The following is a 22126-nucleotide window of genomic DNA, read 5'->3' as shown; positions in this document are numbered from 1 at the left end:
TATACTGTGTGGTCGGGAGGAGGGAGCAGCCTATGTGTGGAGTGTGGAGCCAGCCAGCCTGACGAGCAGGGCGGCGCTGACGAGCGGGGCGGCACAGCGGGTTAGTACCAGTGAGCAGAGGGAGGGAGAGGGGCGGTCAGCCGGGCTGAAAGTGCATCATCTTTCAGCCCGCGCTGCGTACACACCTAGCGATGATGGCTGAAAAACCAGCCATCCTCGGTAGACGTGGTGGTAAAACCAGCAGAGGGCCCACCTCGCCGGCGATGATGCAGGAGCGCGCATCATCGCCCGTCGGGGGGGGGGGGGGGGGCATACACACCAGGCGACTTTAAGCTGAGAGTCGTCTAGTCTGTATGGGCCTTAACAGTAGAGTACAATTTCTTATACAATAATAGCTTTTACAAAGCTGCAGATACAAAACTAAAGCACATTAAAAACAACATTACCTGGTACCATAGAAGAGAAGCCTGAACTTTCATAGGCACGATTAATACCAGGAGAACTTGATTCATTTTTTTGAGGAACTGAGGTTAATGGTTGTCTATTTCTTTTCTTCTGGTTGAAAATGGGTACTGGTAGAATGGCTGAAAACAAGGAAGCCTCTCAGTTTCAGACAGAAAACCAACAGATTCTTTACCCACAAGGTGGCCCCAGGTTATACATGTATTTTCCTACTAGCAAGTCTGTTAATTGTTACTAACCATTTTGGTGGTATTTCTAGTAAAGGAAGAGATGAAGCGCTGCACTGAGAACAAGTGAACTGTATTAAAAAAAAATGTTGATTTCGATCTGTTTCTTTGAAACATTTGTAGCAAATCTGTTCACTGACTGAAACATATAGAATACATTTCTGATACATTTAAAAGAAAAAAAATTTATTTTTACAAAATCAATCTGCCCCTCATTTAAAAAAAATAAATATTAATATATGCAGATGGAGCAGGTCCCATCCTGGCAGGGGATGGCGCTGGCGATACATGGTGGCCATACATCAGAAATACCTGCTTACAATCACGATTATGTCCAACTTTCCCTTTAACTCACCGGCAGCCCTTGGTGGTTTTTGGACACACAGGGTGAAATGTAATAGGATGGGAGACTCAGAAAGAGAGAAATTTGGTGAGAAATCTCCAGTTTTTTTAAAACCATTTACACTGCAAAATCAATCTTGTTTTGCAGTGTAAATGATTGCCGCTTTAAAAACCTGTAGACTTTCTTACCAATTGGTATTGGTGTTGCACAGCAAGCCAAAACACATGCATTCAATTTTGACTATATAGTACAGATCTGTACTATATAGTCATTGCTGCACTGCATTGTCTATTTGGCTATTCAATCTGAGCTGTACGGGAGCACGCATCGGCATCGAATCAGGATCGAAAGGTTAAAAACATGTTCGATCTCCATTCAATGTCTATGCGATAACGATTCCATTTTGACTATATAGTCAAAATTGAATGGCAAATTGTACTGTGTGTACACACCATGGGGGTTATTCTGGTTGATTTTCTCAGATGTGAATTCGCATCCTTGTGAGTCAACCAGATCCCGCCTTGTGAATGGTGGTAACAAAAAAAAAAGGTGAAAAACCCATGTCAACCTTCCAACCATGTTGACCTATTTCAGGTGTTGACCCAATGTATGTTGACCTTTTGTGTGTCAACCCAACAACCTTATACCACCCAAACTCCACTCAATCCCATATTGATTATATATAGCACCTTCCCCCCTATCCCAAACTGTACTCTATCCCATACTGACTATATCTACCACCGTCCTCCCCACCCCAACCTCTACTCCGTCCAATACTGACTATATCTAGCATCTTCCTCTCTACCCCAACCTCCACTCCATCAACATATTGATTATATCTAGCACCTCTCCCCCACCTGAACCTCTACTCCATCCCATACTGACTATATCTAGCACCTTCTGCCCTACCCCAACCTACACTCCATCCTATACTGACTATATCCATCACCTACCACACCGCCCAAACCTCTACTCCATTCCATTAACTACTCAGTTTCAAATATTTAGCCCCTTATGAAGCCCATACATGGTGCGTTTTGGGCTGCCGATGCACGCTCCCGTGCACATCGTACAGTCCAAAATGTATTGGTGTGTACACAGGGTGCGAATCGCACAGCAAGCCAAAACACCTGCATTCAATACAGATCTGTACTATATAGTCAAAATTGAATGGCAAATTGTACCGTGTGTACACACCATGGGGGTTATTCTGGTTGACTTGCTCAGATGCGAATTCGCATCCTTGCGAGTCAACCTGATCCCACCTTACGAATGGTGGTACGCCGGCCCACCATTTGCAAGGGCAATCTCCGACCCTTGAATGATGGTGAAGGCGCACACATATAAAAGTGACTCTGAAGTCACGTATATATACGTGGATGCGTGGGGGGAAGTGGGCGGGCAGCTGACATCATGAAACACTGGCAGTTTCCATATGCTAATGGGCCAGCCTGCCGTCCGAACACTAGGGTGCGTGCATACGGCAAACACCCTGTTCACCGTGGACACACACTCCTGGCGTATGTGCTGAGCATCGGACCCCTTGCGAACGAAGGGGTCCGAGTGAATGGACCTGCAAAAAGGTCCCATATGTGATGCAGGTACTTTCTGAACTAGATCACATCGTATCTAGTTCAAAACGCATGCTGCTTTAGCACACCGGATGCGCTTTGAACTAGATCTAGTTTAAAACGAACCGTGTATGGGCAGCATCAGCCTCATGCCAGTCTCTCCCCTCTATTCAGCCATTGCAGTGGGCCTTGCTAGAGGTAGTGCATGAATACCCTCCAACTGTACCGATTTAGCCGGTACAGTACCGTTTTTTAATGGTCTTTACCGGCTAAACCTTTACCGGCTAAACCTGAAACAGTACTGAATGTACTGTTTTTTTTGTAGCCAGCGCCTCTGGGAGTTGTAGTTTTGGAAACAGTCATCGAGTGAGAATGAAGCAAGTTTCAAGCGGAGCTACGTGATTGATGCTACAGTGAGCCACTGAAGATGCGATCGTCTTGACCAATGAGATGATTAGAAGGCTGTGTTGGGAAGAGTGACGCGAGCTGCAGCCAATGAAGCGGCGAGTTGTAGGCTGTGTGGGCGCGGAAAAAATGTGGAGGTGACCCCGACCACACTAGGTGGGTCTGGGTGCAGGTGTGCCTAGCTGGAGCTGTTTCCCTAGCTGCTGCTCTGTAACATGATAGTTAGTCCTGTACTGAATAAACAAGAAGAGGGATGGAGGGTTGTGAGCTGCGCTTAGTGAAAAAAATAATAAATATAACTTTGTATATAAAAAATCCTGTAAATTAGGATGAAGTAAAAAATGATGGATTGGTTGATCTAGTACAAAAGGATTTATTATCTAAAAATAGCATGTAGCCAAAATACAATTATACTCTAAAAGCAGTACATATAAAAATTCATATCTCACCAGACCAAACTGGGGGGTGTGTATAGCCCGGAAAGTCCCAAGAGTCCTGTATAGGGCTGAGATAATAAAACGTCCTGTATGGAGCTAGGATGGTAGACCCAAATGGGGCAGTAGGGAGGGAGGACCAGATGTATAGATGAGGAGTGGCTTAAGCTGACACGATTTGCCGACTCCCTCCGCTAGATGTGTTGAAGCGGGATGTGGCCCTCAACCTCTACCTTCCTGCAAAAATTTGTAATCCAAGTCGAGCCAGTTGGGGGTGTTAGTACCAGACTGTGATCTGTAAATGGCCCGAAGGGACCCACAGGTCCTGGTGGAGCTTGGTTTGTGTCCCTGATGTGGCAGATGGTGGGGAGGACTTGGTGATGTTAATCAGGAGCGGTCCAGAATGGCACAAATAACCGTCTCCCTCCGCTGGATGTAATAGAGCGGGATGTAGTCCTCGACCTCGACCTTGCTGCTGAGACTTGGTAGTCCAAATGGACATAAAATGGTGAGTGGGTACACAGATCATCACTTCCGGGTTCTTTGAAGATACCAGTTTGGAATTCTGGATAGAGATAAAAAACCTGAATCCTGACCGGTTTCGCTGCTCCAGGCAGCTTTGTCAGAGGACAAAGCTGCCTGGAGCAGCGAAACCGGTCAGGATTCAGGTTTTTTATCTCTATCCAGAATTCCAAACTGGTATCTTCAAAGAACCCGGAAGTGCTGATCTGTGTACCCACTCACCATTTTATGTCCATTTGGACTACCAAGTCTCAGCAGCAAGGTCGAGGACTACATCCCGCTCTATTACATCCAGCGGAGGGAGACGGTTATTTGTGCCATTCTGGGCCGCTCCTGATTAACATCACCAAGTCCTCCCCACCATCTGCCACATCAGGGACACAAACCAAGCTCCACCAGGACCTGTGGGTCCCTTCGGGCCATTTACAGATCACAGTCTGGTACTACCACCCCCAACTGGCTCGACTTGGATTACAAATTTTTGCAGGAAGGTAGAGGTTGAGGGCCACATCCCGCTTCAACACATCTAGCGGAGGGAGTCGGCAAATCGTGTCAGCTTAAGCCACTCCTTATCTATACATCTGGTCCTCCCTCCCTACTGCCCCATTTGGGTCTACCATCCTAGCTCCATACAGGACGTTTTATTATCTCAGCCCTATACAGGACTCTTGGGACTTTCCAGGCTATACACACCCCCCAGTTTGGTCTGGTGAGATATGAATTTTTATATGTACTGCTTTTTAGAGTATAATTGTATTTTGGCTACATGCTATTTTTAGATAATAAATCCTTTTGTACTAGATCAACCAATCCATCATTTTTTACTTCATCCTAATTTACAGGATTTTTTATATACAAAGTTATATTTATTATTTTTTTTCACTAAGCGCAGCTCACAACCCTCCATCCCTCTTCCTGTGTGGGCGCGGAGACTGGGTGACAGGAGCCTCTCGCACACGGTGACTGTGTGACTTCCGGGTGTCGCTCTCTGTGCAGGTGGTTACGGGTCATGGCTGCAGCTCCGCTGGCTGAGATGCCCGTGCTCTGCGCCAGCTTCTTCTGGTACTTTGACGTGCTAGCGGCCTACTTGGTGGGGTGTGAGGGCCGCCTGGCACCTGCTGTGTGGTGTCCGGGTATGGGGAGTGGAGCGCGGATGGGTCAGAGGACCGGGAAATGGGCAGGTGAGTCCTCCCCGGGGTTAGGGCGGCATGGCGAGAGGATAAAATCACGCTGAGCAGGGGATACGGGGATGGGGCAGCTAGGCAAGCAGCATGGAGTGAAAAAAAAAATACACAGTACACATTCAGAAAGGGGTGTGACCATGCCCACTTTAACTGTGGCCACGCCTACTTCACACATGGCCACACCACCTTCCCGAATGTGTACCGATTTCTGCCCTTCAGATGTTGGAGGGTATGGTGTATGTGGTGTAGCTAGGGTGCATGGCACCCATGCTGCAGCCGGCCATGCCCTACACAAGGGAGCAGCTAACATTTTGTGGGTTGAAAAATAATTTCACCAGTGACCCCCGAAGGTATGAGTAGATAGATGAATGATTTGCCCATCTACATCGGTGCCTGAGTTCTACTTCTACCAAAGACCGACAAAGCTTAATGGAAGCGGTAACAATGTTACACCTGGGAAGCTTCTCTTCATTTCCGGCTCTCTCACGTGATTCCCGCCACGCACCCGTCCTCTTCGTGTCGCGCAGCAGCCTCTAGTGGTGCGCTATCCCGGGCCACCTCAGGGAATTGCTTCCCGCCAATGTCACGTGCTCCACTGTGTGTGCTGCTGAGCGCGTGCCCCGGCCTGTCTCTCTTCCCCTGCTGCTGCGTGCTCGGGGGCCGTCCCCGGCGGTAGCGTCTGCATGTCTCCTGTCTGTGCGGCTGCGGTCCTGTGAGACAGCAAAGCGGAGGTAGCTGCACATTCCGGGGCCGGTACTAATTGCTAGCAGTGACTGGCAGGGTAGACAGAGGTAAGCTGTGTTATTAGTCATAGTAGTTCTAAGTTTGCACGGAAGGGCTATGTGACCCCACATGGCTGCTCTGATACAAAAGGGTCTGTGTTTATTTTATAAGCATTTGTGATATAAGTGTAGCTATGCGCTTTTTTTTTAATACACCCATGTATATTATTATGGTGTGGTGTTTAAACTGCTGTTTCCTCAGGGGTAGATGTATAATGCAATAATAAGGGAGAAGTGAGCAAGAGGAGAAAAGGCTCACTTCTCCCTTATCACTGCTTCATACATCTCCCCCACAGTTTCTGTATGTACATGTCTCTATTTGGGCCTGATTTGCATGCTACTGTATGTTTGATACTTGTGCATCCCAATTGTATGCTTGCAGATTCTCTGCTGACTTCAGAAGTGTATTGAAATCATATTTTCTGACAGGAAGATGGCTATTCAGACACATGGAAATGGAGAACATATGCAGGGGCATAGGTAGAACATTGTGGTCCCCATAGCAAAATCTTTCTCCTGCTTTCTAGGGGGAGGCAGGAGAAAGAGTGAAGGAAGAAATACCTCTTCCGACCTGGATCCGACCCAGTATCTAAAACACGGTTCCAGGCCATGTCGGATCCGGGATTTGCTTCATTTACACTGTGGTGCCAACCCACACTGTAAATAGGGGTGGCACGTGGAGATGACATTATTTCTAATTCCACTCTGCCGGGTCAGCGCTCTGGAGGGAATCGCCAGCTTTTGCTGGTGTTTCCCTTTTGAAGCCTATGGGCTTCTTACTGCAGCACTGTGTTGGGGGATCTGTCACGGATTCCTCCCAGCATGCCCTGCAGCTGGCCCCAGTGCTGTGCGCATGCACAGAGGGACACCCGGGTCTCAGACCTGGAAGTCCAGCTCCGGAGCTGCATCGCAAAGGACAGCTCTTATCGGAAGAGCTGTCCTTTGCATTAATAATCGCATGTGTTAGAGCATATGCGATTATTAAAAATGCGGTTCCTGGCCGGGGGGGGCGACGATGTATGGCGGCGGATGTTAGAACATTCCACCCTATGTCATTTGCATTTTGTATCCATGTTCCAATGTCCATTGCCCTGTGGTCTGTGGGTTACGGTATATTAGATCTACAATGTCTTGGACTACAGTCAAAAGGTTGACAGGGTAAAAAGGTCAACATTAATTTTTCATGTTTTTTTGGTGTCTATGTCGACATAGGTTGGCATGGACACTGTCTTAGTGTATCGTGTTCCCTCGCATACTCTCGCTGCGCTCGGCACACTATTATATTCTCCCACTATGCCGTTGTGGATGGTAGGGTATGAAATACCGCCTTTCGACACGTCGGCTCAAAAAAATTTGAAAACTCATGTCGGCCTTTTCCATGTCAACCTTTTGACTGTGTCGACCATTTGACCATGTCAAACTTTTGACTGTCTACCAATAGTTTTCAACCTTTTGACTGTCGACCTAGACATTGTAGATCTAATGACTGAATACCACTCTGTGCAGGGTCAGCTTCTCTACTGTCCTGATCAGCCCATGCTGGAATCTCGAGAACCTATGACATTGAGCTCAGACAAGTATCTTGTAGTGACAACCAGAGATTCCTCCAGAACCTCACAAATTGTGATGTTACAGCTGTCTCCTGCAACAATTTTGATGTATCTAATATGATCTGATTAGCTGGTGGTAATTACACAGCCTGCTACAGCATTGTACTAAATAATGACACCTTAAAGTTACTTTGTATTACACATAATTACACCACAATGTTACGTTACATTGAATCTGATTTGAGGCCCATACACACTGGGCGATTTTGAGCTGAAACAGCTCAGTCGTCCACCACCATGAAAAAAATAGCTTTAAAAAAATCACTTAGTGTGTATGCACAGGGAGATTTTCAGCCCAGCAGTTTTCCTCATCATCGCTGTCCATACACACTGTGCAAAATCGCCCAGCGTGTATGGACCTTTAGAGGTGCACATAGTTGCATGCTTATCTGCGATTTTGCTCAAAGTAGTTATTACTTATTTATTAACAGTTATTTATATAGCGGACACATATTCCGCAGCATTTTACAGAGAATATTAGAACATTCATATCAGTCCCTGCCCCAGTGGAGTGGTGGTCTATATTCTCTACCACATGTACATGCACACACATTCATTCTAGGGTTAATTGTTGGGAGCCAATTAACCTACCAATATATTTTTCGGATTGTGGGAGGAAACCGGAGTACCTGGTGGAACCCCACACAACTATGGGGAGAATATACAAACTCTGCACAGTTAGGGCCATGGTGAGAATCAAACTCATGACCTCAGTGCTGTGAGGCAGTAATGCTACTTGAAGAAAAACATCTCCTATATATTTGGCTACATCTGTCACTCAAAGTGGGTGTCTGTGTCTATAACGCTCTGTTCCTGGACTTTCCTCTTAATGTGTGATTGCCTTCATCTGTGCTGAACACCTTTCTGAGAAATTAACCTGTTTAAAACAGGTGATGGCAATCATACATTAAGGGGAAGTCTAGAAACAGAGCATTGTGTCCCTCCTGGAGAGGGTCATGTTGGGAGGTATGTGACAGAGAACCAGCCCAGTGAGCCCACAGACAGTGCCAGACACCCACTGCCTTCCCATGTTGCCCAGCACTGCTACTCCACAGCCACCAGGTGAGCGCCCCCCTCCCGTGATTTGCGGCAAAAACACCCGCTCCCCCGCGACCCCCCCTACCGCGATTCGCAGCAAAAACACCCCCACGACCCCCCCTCCCGCGATTCGCTGCAAAAAGAACCCCCCACGACCCCTCCCGCAATTCGCGGCATAACCACCACCCCGCGACCCCCCCCCCTCCCGCGAATCGCGGCAAACCCTCCCCCGTGACCCCCCCCCCCCCCCGATTCGCGGAAAAAACACCCCCCTGCGACCTCCCTCCCGTGATTCGCGGCAAAAAAGAACCCCCCCGCGACCCCCCCTTGCACGATTGGCGGCACCCCCCCTGCGACCCCCCTCCCGCGATTCGCGGCACCCCCCCCCCGCAATTGGCAGCAGCCCCAGGATTAAATGGCATATGCAAAACACTGACATGGCTATGGTCGACAATGAAAAAGGTTGACATGAGTTTTTGAAGATTTATTTTTAATTTTTTTAATTTTTTCATATTCATTCTCATGTGTCGACATGGACACCAATGAAGTGGCACACTTATGTCAACATTTACATGTGTTGACCTTTCTGTGTTGATTTTTTATTGTGGCGATTCGCGTCACACCCCCCCCCCCGCAACCCCCCCTCCCGCGATTCGCGGCACCCCCCGTGACCTCCCGCAATTCGCGGCAACCCCCCACCGGAACCCCTGTGAACCCCGCCCTCCCGCGATTCGCGGCACCCAACCCCGCGACCCCCCCCTCCCGCAATTTTTGGCACCCCCCGTGATTCGCGGCAGCTCCAGAATTAAATTGCACATGGAAAACACTGAGATGGCTATGGTCGACAATGAAAAAGGTTGACATGAGTTTTTTAAGTTTTTTTTTTTTAATTTTTTGAATATTTTCATATTCATTCTCATGTGTCGACATGGACACCAATGAAGTGCCAGACTTATGTCAACATTTACATGTGTTGACCTTTCTGTGTTGATTTTTTCTTGTGGCGATTTGCGTCACACACCCCCACCCCCCCCCCCACAACCCCCACTCCCGCGATTCACGGCACACACACACACACCTCCCCCGCGATTCTCGGCACCCCACCCCGTGACCCCCCCTCCCGTGATTCACAGCACACCCCCACGACCCCCCCTCCCATGATTCGCCGCAACCCCCGCCCCGTAACCCCCCCTCCCGCGATTCGCGGCACCCACCCCCGCGACCCCCCCTCCCGCAATTCGCGGCACCCCCCCCCGCGATTCGCGGCAGCTCCAGAATTAAATTGCATGGAAAACACTGACATGGCTATGGTCGACAATGAAAAAGGTTGACATGAGTTTTTGAAGTTTTTTTTTTTTTTCATTTTTTGAATGTTTTCATATTCATTCTCATGTGTCGACATGGACACCAATGAAGTGCCACACTTATGTCAACATTTACATGTGTTGACCTTTCTGTGTTGATTTTTTCTTGTGGCGATTCGCGTCACACCCCCCCACCCCCCCCCCCCCCCCGCAACCCCCACTCCCGCGATTCACGGCACACACACACCCCCCCCCGCGATTCTCGGCACCCCACCCCGTGACCCCCCTCCCGTGATTCACGGCACACCCCCCGCGACCCCCCCTACCATGATTCGTCGCAACCCCCGCCCCCGTAACCCCCCTCCTGCGATTCGCAGCATCCTCCCCCCCACAACCCCCCCTCCTGCAATTCGCGGCACCCCCCGTGACCCCCCCTCCTGCAATTTGCGGCACCCTCCGCGACCCCCCCTCCCGCGATTCGCGGACACCTAAGTTGCAATACAGGGCATCTTTCATACAATTCTAACCAGTGGTCGAAGTGGGGCGGTATACGGGGGTATGCCATACCGCCACTTTAATCATCCCCTCAGGATGCTCTCTGATCACTCAGCAGCGCATATTGTGCTTTTGTAATACCCCTGTACAACGGGGCAGTCTGGCAGGGGACGTTGATGGACAGGGGGGTGTCCGAAGGTGCGCACTATATTCACTCTTTACTTTTCCATACCCCCACTTCAAAATTTCCATACCCCCACTTCAAAATTTCCACTTCGACCACTGATTCTAACCATATTTCTCATATACAAACGTTCACAAATTAAGGGGGCGCAGCCCCTTACGACGGTGTGAAGAGCGCCCGTAGGGCGCGATGAATCACCTAGTGTAAATATATCAACCTTTGTCTTGTGCATAAAGATGCCCACTGCTGGAATCTCACATCCTTCTTTCATATAAACATTGCGTGCTCCTCTAAATCAGACGCATTGTGTTACACACAAAAAATTGTATTGTACATATAATTACATCTCAGTGTTACATTATAAACGCACAATCTGTTTTACATTGTGTCACACACATGGGGGTTATTCAGACCTGTTCACATGGCTGCGAATTTTCAGGTCGGGTGATAATCGTGCACATGCGTACGGCTCGCCGTTTGCATGCGTGAAGCCATCCTATGATAATATCCAGCGTCTTTTTTTTTTATTCGCTGGCCATAACGCAAGCTGATTGACAGGAAGCTGCATTTGTGCATGTCACCCGGGCATTTACTGGGAGTATCAAAAAACTACAGGCATGCCAAAAGACTGGCCAAGTAGGTCCTGGGCTTCGTACAGACTGCACCCACTGGAATCATTCGATGGTGAGCGGTTGTTAATCCCCATAGTTACACGTCACAGTTTATCACTAAGATAATTACTACTGTGAGGACCTGAATCAGAGTTAGTTGTCTGATATTTTCTGTACTGCACATGCATCTGAGTCTCGCTGCCCATGCAGGGGATGCAATGCCATTTAGGATGCAGAGAACTGGTATGTCAAATGCGACCTAGCCAGATTCAAGTGTCCCCCTTTTGTTTGTATACCAGTACTAGGTTGCACAGCTATGCAACTTTTTTATTATCTTTATTATTTTATAGTCATTGATATAAAATTTTATTTTATTACATTTAACATATTATGACAAAAGCTGAATCTTAGCTGGAGATTCAGGTTCTTTTTGACTGATTAATCCGATCAGATGACCCCAAAACGAAAAATTTTAAATTGAGAGAGATGTCAAAACAACTTTTTAACAAATTTCTGGACTGTCTGACAATTAGTTTATTAAATATTGACTATTCAATTTAATAAATTATTTACTTATCCAGTTTATTAGAACCAGGGCTATTTTTCTGCAGGCTCTAGCAGGAACTGTGGCCCTTATTCTAGTTCACTCTTTCTGACAAAAAATTTCTTAGATGGACAAAACCATGTGCACTGCAGGAGAGGCAGGTGTAAAACCCCACCTAAATCTAATTACCTCTGCACAAGTAACACCTGCCTCACCTGCAGTGCACATGGTTTTGTCCACCTAAGAAATATTTTGTCAGAAAGAGTGAACTAGAATAAGGGCCACAGTTCCTGCTGGAGCCTGCAGAAAAATAGCCCTGATTAGAAGTTACATGGGTGTTTATTAAGAAATCACAGTATTTAAGCCAAATGACTTTTGTTTTGCATTATGGTAAAAACGCACATTTTTTTGAACATAATAAAAAAAAAACTAGTTTTAATCTACATTAGATATCCCAATTTTTTTAGGTGCTTAATAAACATCTCATTTGAAAGACAGTTAAACATTTTGCCACCCGCATCAGTCTGCAAGCAGTGGCAACCCATCACATCTTGACACCGTATTAGTATTAGACCGATAAGAAAGGTGGGAAGGTTAGAGAAGTTATACAAGGTAGTGTTGGATGCCAGTAGAGGTGAGTATGGTATGGATCGAAATATGAATGGTGCTACATAAAAGAATAGCACCAATACATACAAGTAAATCCCCGTGCTCACTGCAAGGCAAATTCCTGGGTCTAGCATTTGCCTTTTAACACAGGTTTTTTTGCAGTGTGAACTGGTCAACCCGTGTCTGCATACCCGGATCTCATACACGAGTAATACCCTTCTTTTTACCCTTGTTTGAGAACCGGGTATGCAGACAGGTTCACACTGCAGAAAAACCTGTGTTAAAAGGCAAATTACCGGGTAGAACTGCTTTACCCGGGAATTTGCCTAGCAGTGAGAACCGGGGGTCCTTCGCCGCAGCTCCCAGCATTTAAATGCTTGGTAAAAGCCATGTTGTACACTCTCGCAGTGTGAACACGGCATAAATAATAAAACTGTACAGAATTGGGTACCAGCGTGGGTTAATTAATGTTTACTCTAGAGTTTTTGCCGGGCAGGGTGCCAGGGGTCGGTCCGGGCACGCCGGCGTCACACTTGTGGGAGGTCCCGTGCCGCCAACGTCACTAAAGGGGACGGGCCCATCCGGGCCTGCCGAAGATGCCGTCACTACAGGGGCGAAGGTGCCGTGATGCCGGGGAAGCGCCGCGCATCGCCATCTAAGGTGGCGCTGGGCTTCCCCGTGCAAGCAATCGGGCAGGCACCAGGCTGTTTTAGCGGGGCGCTGCTAGGGGGCAGGGCGCATTTTGCCCTTGAAAAATCGGTCAGGGCGCAGCGCCCCGCTAAAACAGCCTAGCGGGAACACTTAATAACCCCAAACACTAGTAAAAGGCACTGATGATAGCAACAGCAAAACAAGACAACAGTAAACATGATAGTAGGTGGAAATACATGCAATGCAGGACAGGATCTCAGCTGGGACTACGATGTCAGTGGACTACAAGTTCATCCCAAGGAATACTTATGACCAGTACTGAACCTATGCACCTAGTCCAGTTTTAAAAGAGGAGCAACCAATGAGCCGCAACAATAATAATGACTAGATGGTGTGCATCTGCCTTGCTGCATGCCCCTCTGAGCCTGCTCCCGCTTTAATTATCTTCCCAGCGGGTTGGGATCATTGGGTCGACCTAATGATGGTCGACAGTCATTAGGTCGACATACTGCAAGGTTGACAGGTATCTAGGTTGACTTGGCACAAGATCAACATGGGACAATGTCGACAGGTGTCTAGGTCGACACAAGCGCTAGGTCGACATGGGTTAGGTCAACAGTCAAAAGGTCAACATGGGGTTTTTCACAGTTTTTTTTACCCGAATGTTGACACAATTTTAAATGCACCGCATCCCCTCGCATGGCTCGCTGCACTCGCCATGCTTCGGGCACAGTGCCTCGCTGTGCTCGGCACACTATTCTATTCTCCCACCACGCCCTAGTGGATGGTAGAGTATGAAATACCGCCTGTCGGCACATGTAGGCTAAAAAAAACTGTGAAAAACCCATGCCGACCTTTTGACTGTCGACCTAACCCATGTCAACCTAACACTTGTGTCGACCTAGACTCTCGTTGACCTTGAGCCATGTCGACTTAGACACCTGTCGACCCAACGGTGTCAACCTAATGACTGTCGACCATCATTAGGTCGACCAACCGACTGTATCCCTTCCCAGCAACAAGGAAAGGGTTAAATATAGATCTGGAAGTGAAGTGTATTTTATAATCTCTACAATTTTCTATTTCTGCATGAATAATAATTTTTTTAAATATCCTAACTATCTATGTATTTAAATCAAATAGAACTGTTTGTTCTGATAGTGATGTTCATTTTGGTTACATTTATCCCACTTATAAGTTTTGTACTTGGTATCTCTTTATGGTGATTTCTCAACAAAATGCCTGCACAATATTCAATAGGCTATATAAGCCTCTAAATATGATGGGCGCTTTATCCTTATTGAAACTCTACAACAAAATTGTGGCCGGGATTGATGAGAATTAAGTCTTCTAATTCAGATGCAGTATGATGGTCGGGACTTCCAGTCTGAATGGGGACTTCCAGTTGCGATATGCGTTACATAGAACAGAGGAAGTCTGCCTCCATCTACCTGATGTCTGCTGACGTCACTTCTGGTAGTGGCGCTGGGACCCCGGATTACCACCAATAAGGTGATTTGTATTATATGGAAAATGGAATTGAATATTGCGGACTGCACATATCAATAATTTATTAATGTGATGGATGGATTTAAAGTTTTTTTTTTTTTATTATAATTATGTATGTAGAATAGGAGTAGGATGTTTATCTGTATTAGGTTATTAAGGAATGAACAGAAATATATTATATAATATGTGCCTGATCCTCTATCCATTTTATTCTTTATGTATTGCTTTTCATGTAGACCCTCATTCAGGTTGACCTGCAAAGCTGTGAAATTTGCAGCTTTGCAGGTCATGTAAACGCTGCCTGCACGAAGGTCCGACAGCCGCCCGCACGAAGATTGCACAAACATCCATTTGCAGCTTACGTGCGGGGGAAAAATCATTCGATGGTCGTCGACCATCGAATGATTTTGCAAGCGCATGCAGATTTAAGCGCACACAGATTTTGTGTCTTACATCTACATGTGCCCTGTGCGGGAAGCGGATGGACAGCTAATGTCATCTGCACGCCCGTCCCACGAACCCGCGTCGCTGGAGAATTTCCATGAGAACGGCCATGAAGCCCTGGGTGTTCCCATGGGCACAGGCAAGCGGCTAGAGAAGAATCAATTTGCAGCATGCGCAATCTTGAAAAATTAAACTACAATCACCCTCATAGTGTTTTACAGCCGTCCACACCTTGAAAAATGGCACTTTAGTTGCCTAAAACAGATTGGTGGACTGGAGGAACACTGTCAGATGAGGTCATTCTGTAAGAAAAAAGTACATACAGCACCTGGGTTAGATTGAATGAAATGACACTACCACATATAAAAATTAATGTAAATTTATTAATCAACATATCAAACATATGACAAATATAAATAAAATTTGAGAATTCTCTAAAACGAAAAAAATTTAATAAAATTGTGAAAGTGTAAAAAAAGTTCCTGCTAGCATGATGACTCCATTGGGAGAGACAGCAACAGTTCCCTGGCACCAATATAATGTATAGTTACCAGACTGGATGGAGAAAGGATGATGTTGTTTCCTTGGCTGGAGATTGACTCTGTACCCAGCCATCGGTACTTTTCCCCTCTTTCTTCTTACCTGGGATAAGAAGGGAGTGTGGGAACATTCCTCACCTGCAGTGTATATTTATTTTCATGGATTTTATGTTTCGTTTTATGTGACTATTTTTTTGTGGAAATTGTTACCTCGAATAAAACTGCTTTGGATGTGGATTTGAGTGATGAGCAGTCTGTGTTGGACAAACCAGGAGAAAGAAAACTTTTAATGCACATAGGGGCTCTTTTTTAGGTGAGTTTGCATTTTGAGGGCATCCTGATTGAAGGTTGCCCAGTGATGTAAAGAATATTGTCTTAAAGCAACCTTTTCATGCACATAGGGCCTTTTTTGTAGGTCAGTACTTTAGAGGTTGGAGTCATATTCTGACATGGTCAAGTGGCAGAAGGAACACAACCCTAAAATAAATCTTTATGGGCACACAGGGCCTTTATTTAAGGTAATGTTTCATAAGACAAAAAATTATTGAGGCAGGAAAGTCGTCAAACATTATGTTACAGCATGTTATGTGCCGAGACCTCAAGCAATTCAATTTTAGCTTTCTGTGCTATAAAGTAACAATAATACATACTCTAGGATCTGTAGCGATGTGCACATTTTTCAACAGTATCTATTTTTAGGACTCTTTCATTGCTTCAAAGACAGATGTTCAACAATTGACTGCCTCAAAAATACTGTCATACTTATTTCATCTCGTCATCTGTTTATTAACATGTTTATATTTTCTTTATGGGGGTATTCAATCCCGGCTGTAATTTTCACCGGGATTGAATGTCATTCGAACTGTTTAAAGGGCTCCGTTCTTCCGACTGATGGAATATATTCCACTAGTCGGAACGTCCCGCCTTCGCTGAAAACCGACGCTGATAGAAGCGGCCACGGATTCGATGATCCAGCGACCGTTTCTCACAATATAGATTCGCCTCCGTAGGGAGGTAATCCTGTTGCAGGCGATTCTGTGCTGGGATTGAATACTTTCAAATGCTATTTCTGCCCGGCGGAAATAGCGTCTGGGATTGAATACCCCCTTTACATTTTAACATATTTTGTGGTATTACATCAGATAAGACATACATGTATGTTTTGCTTAAAAAAACAGATAAATATAATATACAAAAAGTATCTAAGTATAAAAAGGATTATTCATCCCTAAATTCCAATTGTATTACTTGTGACCAAAGTACTCTTATGTAACCTGCGTTATTCATCCACAGATTTTCACATTGCAATCAGTTTTTTATAACTTTTCTTTTTTGTAGACATTTTAGTCCTGTTTCGTATGTGAGATGTCTAGAACACAAGTGACATTTAGGTAACATACCTGTGCTATTACAGCCTTTATCTATTGTCATTGATGTGAATGTTTGCAATTGCAGCCTTTATCTATTGTCATTGATGTGAATGTTTAAAAACATAATCATGTGGAGAAGTGATTTTGGAAGTTCTATATACCTGTAATTAATATTCTCCGGAGTATCGCAAAATGTTATTCGGCATCCACAAAATGTACTGTACACGTTTGGATTGGAAGCAAAACATTCATATGTCACCAATTATTTCTTTCACATATATGGATGAAAAAATGTTAAAAACCAAGTTGCTTACTGGATGCCACATATGACATGCTGCAGATGGGTGTTACAGGCAAGGGTCAGCTGTGCTTGCAAAATGCAGCATTGCCAGGTAAGAAGCTGTAGAACCAGACTTCTGGGTGTGGCTGGATAGCTGTATCTTCAGAATGGTCCCATGATCCTGTTTGTAATTTTCTGTCACTGGTGCCAATAATAATAACAACTCACAGTTGCCATAATAATATTAAATCACAGTCTCGGCCAATTCATCCTCTGCACAATTATCTACTTCATCAATGCCAGTCAAGTTTCTTGTCCCTGTATAAAGAAGAAATGTTTTTTAAGAGGAAGTGACAAGAAATGTATATGTGGTCGTATGAATGTTATAAACGCCAGTTGTAATATTATTGCCATTTTAAATAACTAATGACAATCAGCAGATACAGAATAATAGCCCTGTGAATTTTATATTTTTATTCTTCTGTGATCATTAAATCAAACACATTCTTTTAATAATTTTAAGTTTTGGACAACAAATCATTGTATTTCTGAAGCCCGTGGCTATCCACACGAAGACTCCTATAGAAAGAAGAGAGAGAAGACTTGCACAGACTGATAATCATAAATTCCATCTACAGTATGAAACTAACATGTAGGTAGATTGATTGACTTTAATGTCATAATGAATGTGTTGGTGGTGCTCCCCAGAGTTATGAATGGTAGCAAAATTATTGAAAGAAAAAAGTATTGGGGCACTGCTTTTTCTTAAAATTGAATAGTTAAAATGTACTATTTATTGGTATACATTAAGATATACAATGTACTAATTTAATGAAAAATAATTTGAAAGAAGAGGGACAAAAGAAAAAGGGGAAGGGGTGAAACGGGAAAAAGAAAAAGTGAAGACAGGGAACTTGTGGACGAGGGTATCTATACAGACGGAAAAGTGAGTATAACCATAAATATTAGTGTTAATATGTGTATTAGCCTTTGTTATCAATGATCTCCAACATGGATTTCATGAAATCCTATGAGTCATTAGTCGGCCCGGCTGAGGTTAATTAAATAAGTGACATACAAGGTGAGATTTAATAGGATTAGAGATTCAGAAAGTGAGAGATTTGGCAAGAAATCTCCAGTTTTTTTAAAGCGGCAATCATTTACACTTCAAAAATCAAACTGGTTTTTGCAGTGTAAATGATTGCCACTTTAAAAAAAACTGGAGATTTCTTACCAAATCTCTCACTTTCTGAATCTCTCACCCTATTAAATCTCACACAGTGGGGCAAATTTACTAAAGGAAATTTTGTAAAAAAAATAGGTGTATTTGTATCCAGAAATACACTTATTTTTTACATTTACTATCCCGAATATATGGCAATTCGTATTGATGTGCTATCAATACGAATACAAATTGCCATATTTTCGGGATAGTAAATGTCAAAAATAAGTGTATTTCTGGATACAAATACACCTATTTTTGACAAATTTTCTTTAGTAAATATTCCCCATAGTGTCTACACAACATTAAGACAAAAAGGGTGAGATTTAATAGGATGAGAGATTCAGAAAGTGAGAAGAAATCTCCAGGTTTTTTTAAAGCGGCAATCATTTACACGGCAAAATCAAACTGGTTTTGCCGTGTAAATGATTGCCGCTTTAAGAAAACTGGAAATTCCTTACGAAATCTCTCACTTTTTGAATCTCTCATCCTATTAAATCTCACCCATAGGGTTTTTAAATAAAGTATTTACAAAACTGTGAATGGCGATTTATTTTTATTTTTTTATATACAGTATAGGGTGTTTGCCACAGATGGGATACCACAATATTCAAAATATGGAATCCTTAAATGGACAATTATCTATACATACTTTCATGCAGAATTGGTAATATGATTCTGATACCAAAGCAGATTGAAAATAAAGAAGTGCTCACACAGGTTCCTAACTGTCTCTTTTACACCTGACCCTGGGCAGTGAATGGAATAGGTTAGAGTGCAGAATAATGGATTCTGGAATCTGTGAGCAACTGAAGAAAGGGTATGGAGATCTGCTTTTGTGATCCAGCTCTGGATTTAGCCCCATTAGTATCCCAGCGCAGGGGGTCTTTTTTCTTTCAATAATGTGACTCCTATAGAAATGCAGACTTGGAAGAAGTCCATCCAGGACTTAGAAGATTAATAGTTAAGCCGTGTACACACGGCAGCGATATGGGCTATATTCGCTGGAAATATGGTTGCTGGCGACCATATTGCCAGTGATGGGAGTGTGCCCCGGGTGCGCGCTCCCGTTTTCAGTCCCATTCTAATCGCTGGTCGCAGGAGCTTGCTCCTGCGACCAGCTGATTACCTCTGCGGCTCCCCCGGCAGAGGTTCCTTTTCATCAGCGACCATCTCTGGTGGCTGATGAAAAGGAGACACTGAGCAATATATTGCTCAGCAATATATTGCTGAGCAATATATCTCCCCCATGTGTACGCACCTTTAATGCTTAAACTTTGTTTTCTTTTTAATGACACATTTGCAATCATTGTGCATTTCAACAATCTTGCTTAATCATTCAATGTTGCAACTTAATTACTATCCATAAGTTTCAAATGGCTCCTCTTCACCATAGTTTAATAGGCCTGCTAATTAATCAGAGATTATGTAAGATTTTAGGAGATTCTTGGTAGGATATTCTCATTGAAAATACAGAATACAGGAATTTATTGTTTTATCTATAAGAGGCAAAACAATATCATGCTGTATTAAATTACATTGGATCTCATTAAGAATGCTTAGATTATGCGGTACTTGTTTCCTAGCATGGCGCCCACTACGGCATTTGCATAGTGGGCTATTCAGTGTAGTGAAATCGCATTGCATGCCATTATTGTATGGCATGTGATGCGATACGATTTTTGTATGTAATGTATTGACTGCTCTCTGGTAGTGAATACATTACAAAGATAGGGTGCGATAAAAAATCGCATCCCATTGCATGCCATTATTGTATGCGATTTTTTTTTATCGCACCCCCCCCCCCCCCACTATCCACATCATCCCGAAGCGTGGCGAGCGGCGGCGGGACGCGTCCGTCCGACCTTTTTATACCTCCACTATCCACGTTGGCATGGAGTTGATTTTATATAGTGTGTCTGCTGTATTAGTCCAGCGGTGCCCGGTCTGCTCTGCTGTATCAGTCCAGATTATATATATATATATATATATATATATATATATATATATATATATATATATATTTTCATTCTAGCACTCACCATCTTTGAAAACCCATGCAGTTCCTCCACCCTGCCTGGGGTGTCGCTGTCTGCTGTAGTGCTTCTAGCACAGTGTGGTTTGTATATCAGCACTGATATGCAAACCAGACCTGTGCTAGAAACCCCACAGCAGACAGCGACACCCCAGGCAGGGAACAGGAACTGCATGGGTTTTCACAGTTGACGGCTACTAGATTGAACACTATATATATTTATCAAGGGGCCCAGCCCATGCAATTTCTAAAGCTCGGCATACCCGACGGCAGGTATGGGGAACCATGGGCCCTCCAGCTGTTGTTGAACTACACATCCCAGCAACAGTTGTAGCATGGCCACATAGCAAAACTGTAATAAGTTGGGATGTGTAGTTCCACAACAGCTGAAGGGCCAAAGGTTCCTCATCCCTGCCCTATGGCAACCTCTCCCCTCGGAGAAGTCGAATACAATCCCCTCTTGAGGCGCCCAAATCTTCTTGGGTAGTAGGATCACATGCAATATGTAGCATACTGTCCTTTAGCAATCGATTTATCAATATTGCAGTGACCAATTGCTTTTCATGCGATTGGTCACCGCAATCACATATTAAAAGACAAAATTGCATGTGAATTGCCTAGTGGTTAGGCAAACAAATATATTGGCTAGCCACACTGCCTCTAGAGAATGGCCACTTCCCTAAACATGGGCCTCTACCACTGAACCTGCCCCCTCCGGTTGGCCATTCATGCCCAGTCAAACATTGTACACACCGTTTAACTTCGTTAATCCAGACTCTTCATTTATACTGGTTACTTCATTGTGCCACTTAGTCCACTTAACTTCATTTATTCTGCAAATTGTAAAAATAGAAATTATTGTTGGTATGTTTTGTATTTACATTTTTTTAGCTGTCTTTTTTTTGCATTACCTTAAACATGTTCTGTTGTCATTTTCTGAAACGTCGTATTTCTCTCCAAGTTTAAACATATTCCTTATGCAGATCGGCAAACTTTTTTCAAACATTAGTATGGTTCTAGCTCTCTGAGAAAAATAAAGTTATTTTATTTTGTGAATCAAAAGATTCTTTATGAAATATCTTTCCAAAAGCTGGACACAGTGAAGCTAAGTACAGTACACTTTTTTTTTTCATTGGTATGACACCTGAGGCTATTTTTTGGCAAATTGAAAGCTGAATGTCTTGGTGGTCACATAGTCACTCTATCTATATACACAATTGGCTGAAAGCTTATGATGACCATGAACAGAAACTCTTCAGACTTTCTTCCAATGATCGAAGTAAAGTAGGCAATGGTGTCATATGGCTGGAGTGGGCCGCAGCGAGGTGTCACCATCAGTGGGCGTGACACCAAAGTGCCAGGTCTTCTGTAGTGATGGGAGCTGGTTGCCTGTAGCACTCGGCTCCTGTCACAGTGTAAGAATCAGCACTACACACAAGCACAGTCTTGGGGCAGCCAGCATCTCCGGGGATGCTGGGCATGCCCCTGGAGTGGTGAAACAGGTATCTCTGCAAGGCAATTCTTACAGGGATCCATTGTGCCTTGTAGATGATTAAAAAAAACGCATGTGCCTACCTTTCTACATTGTTTCTATTCTTAACCACACAAGGCTGTGAGGCTTCCTGACGCATCTGGTGCGACCTGTCAGAATGCCCATTGTTTAGGTGCAGGAAGTGAATCTTTAAATAAATGTTCTTAACCAAATGTAATCAAGGAAAAACTAATTTTGGGAAAAATATGTGCGGTTTATG

General features: G+C 44.4%; 2 protein-coding genes and 1 long non-coding RNA gene across 5 annotated transcripts in view; 1 reads left to right on the top strand and 2 right to left on the bottom strand.

The window, feature by feature from the left end:
- Window positions 1-5795, bottom strand: part of SPATA22 (spermatogenesis associated 22) — a 48174-nt gene extending 42379 nt beyond the window's left edge. Inside the window, exons 1-2 of the mRNA XM_083172423.1 lie at window positions 5602-5795; window positions 447-584 (exon numbers count right to left, since the gene is read on the bottom strand). Coding sequence (XP_083028549.1) covers window positions 447-584; window positions 5602-5620 — 157 coding nt within the window. The 5' untranslated portion in view covers window positions 5621-5795. The remainder of the gene's footprint in view (window positions 1-446; window positions 585-5601) is intronic.
- Window positions 5641-22126, top strand: part of LOC146059840 (uncharacterized) — a 32131-nt gene continuing 15645 nt past the window's right edge. Inside the window, exons 1-4 of one of the 3 annotated variants that reach the window (XR_014470318.1) lie at window positions 5641-5939; window positions 14336-14488; window positions 17145-17230; window positions 17642-17770. This is a non-coding gene — a long non-coding RNA (uncharacterized LOC146059840). Of the gene's footprint in view, window positions 5940-14335; window positions 14489-16806; window positions 16860-17144; window positions 17231-17641; window positions 17771-22126 lie in introns of all 3 variants that reach the window. The other 2 variants (XR_014470319.1, XR_014470320.1) reach the window with 2 other exon arrangements.
- Window positions 15293-22126, bottom strand: part of LOC146059838 (transient receptor potential cation channel subfamily V member 3-like) — a 78865-nt gene continuing 72031 nt past the window's right edge. The window contains exons 14-16 of the mRNA XM_083172422.1: window positions 21287-21399; window positions 21129-21208; window positions 15293-17436 (exon numbers count right to left, since the gene is read on the bottom strand). Of these exons, the coding sequence (XP_083028548.1) occupies window positions 17363-17436; window positions 21129-21208; window positions 21287-21399 (267 nt within the window). The 3' untranslated portion in view covers window positions 15293-17362. The remainder of the gene's footprint in view (window positions 17437-21128; window positions 21209-21286; window positions 21400-22126) is intronic.

Source organism: Crinia signifera, chromosome 2 (assembly GCF_055691185.1).
Source record: "Crinia signifera chromosome 2, ASM5569118v1, whole genome shotgun sequence".
Classification (NCBI taxonomy): domain Eukaryota; kingdom Metazoa; phylum Chordata; class Amphibia; order Anura; family Myobatrachidae; genus Crinia; species Crinia signifera.
Note: the sequence above shows the minus strand (reverse complement) of the source record. Positions and strands in the feature narration are given on the sequence as shown.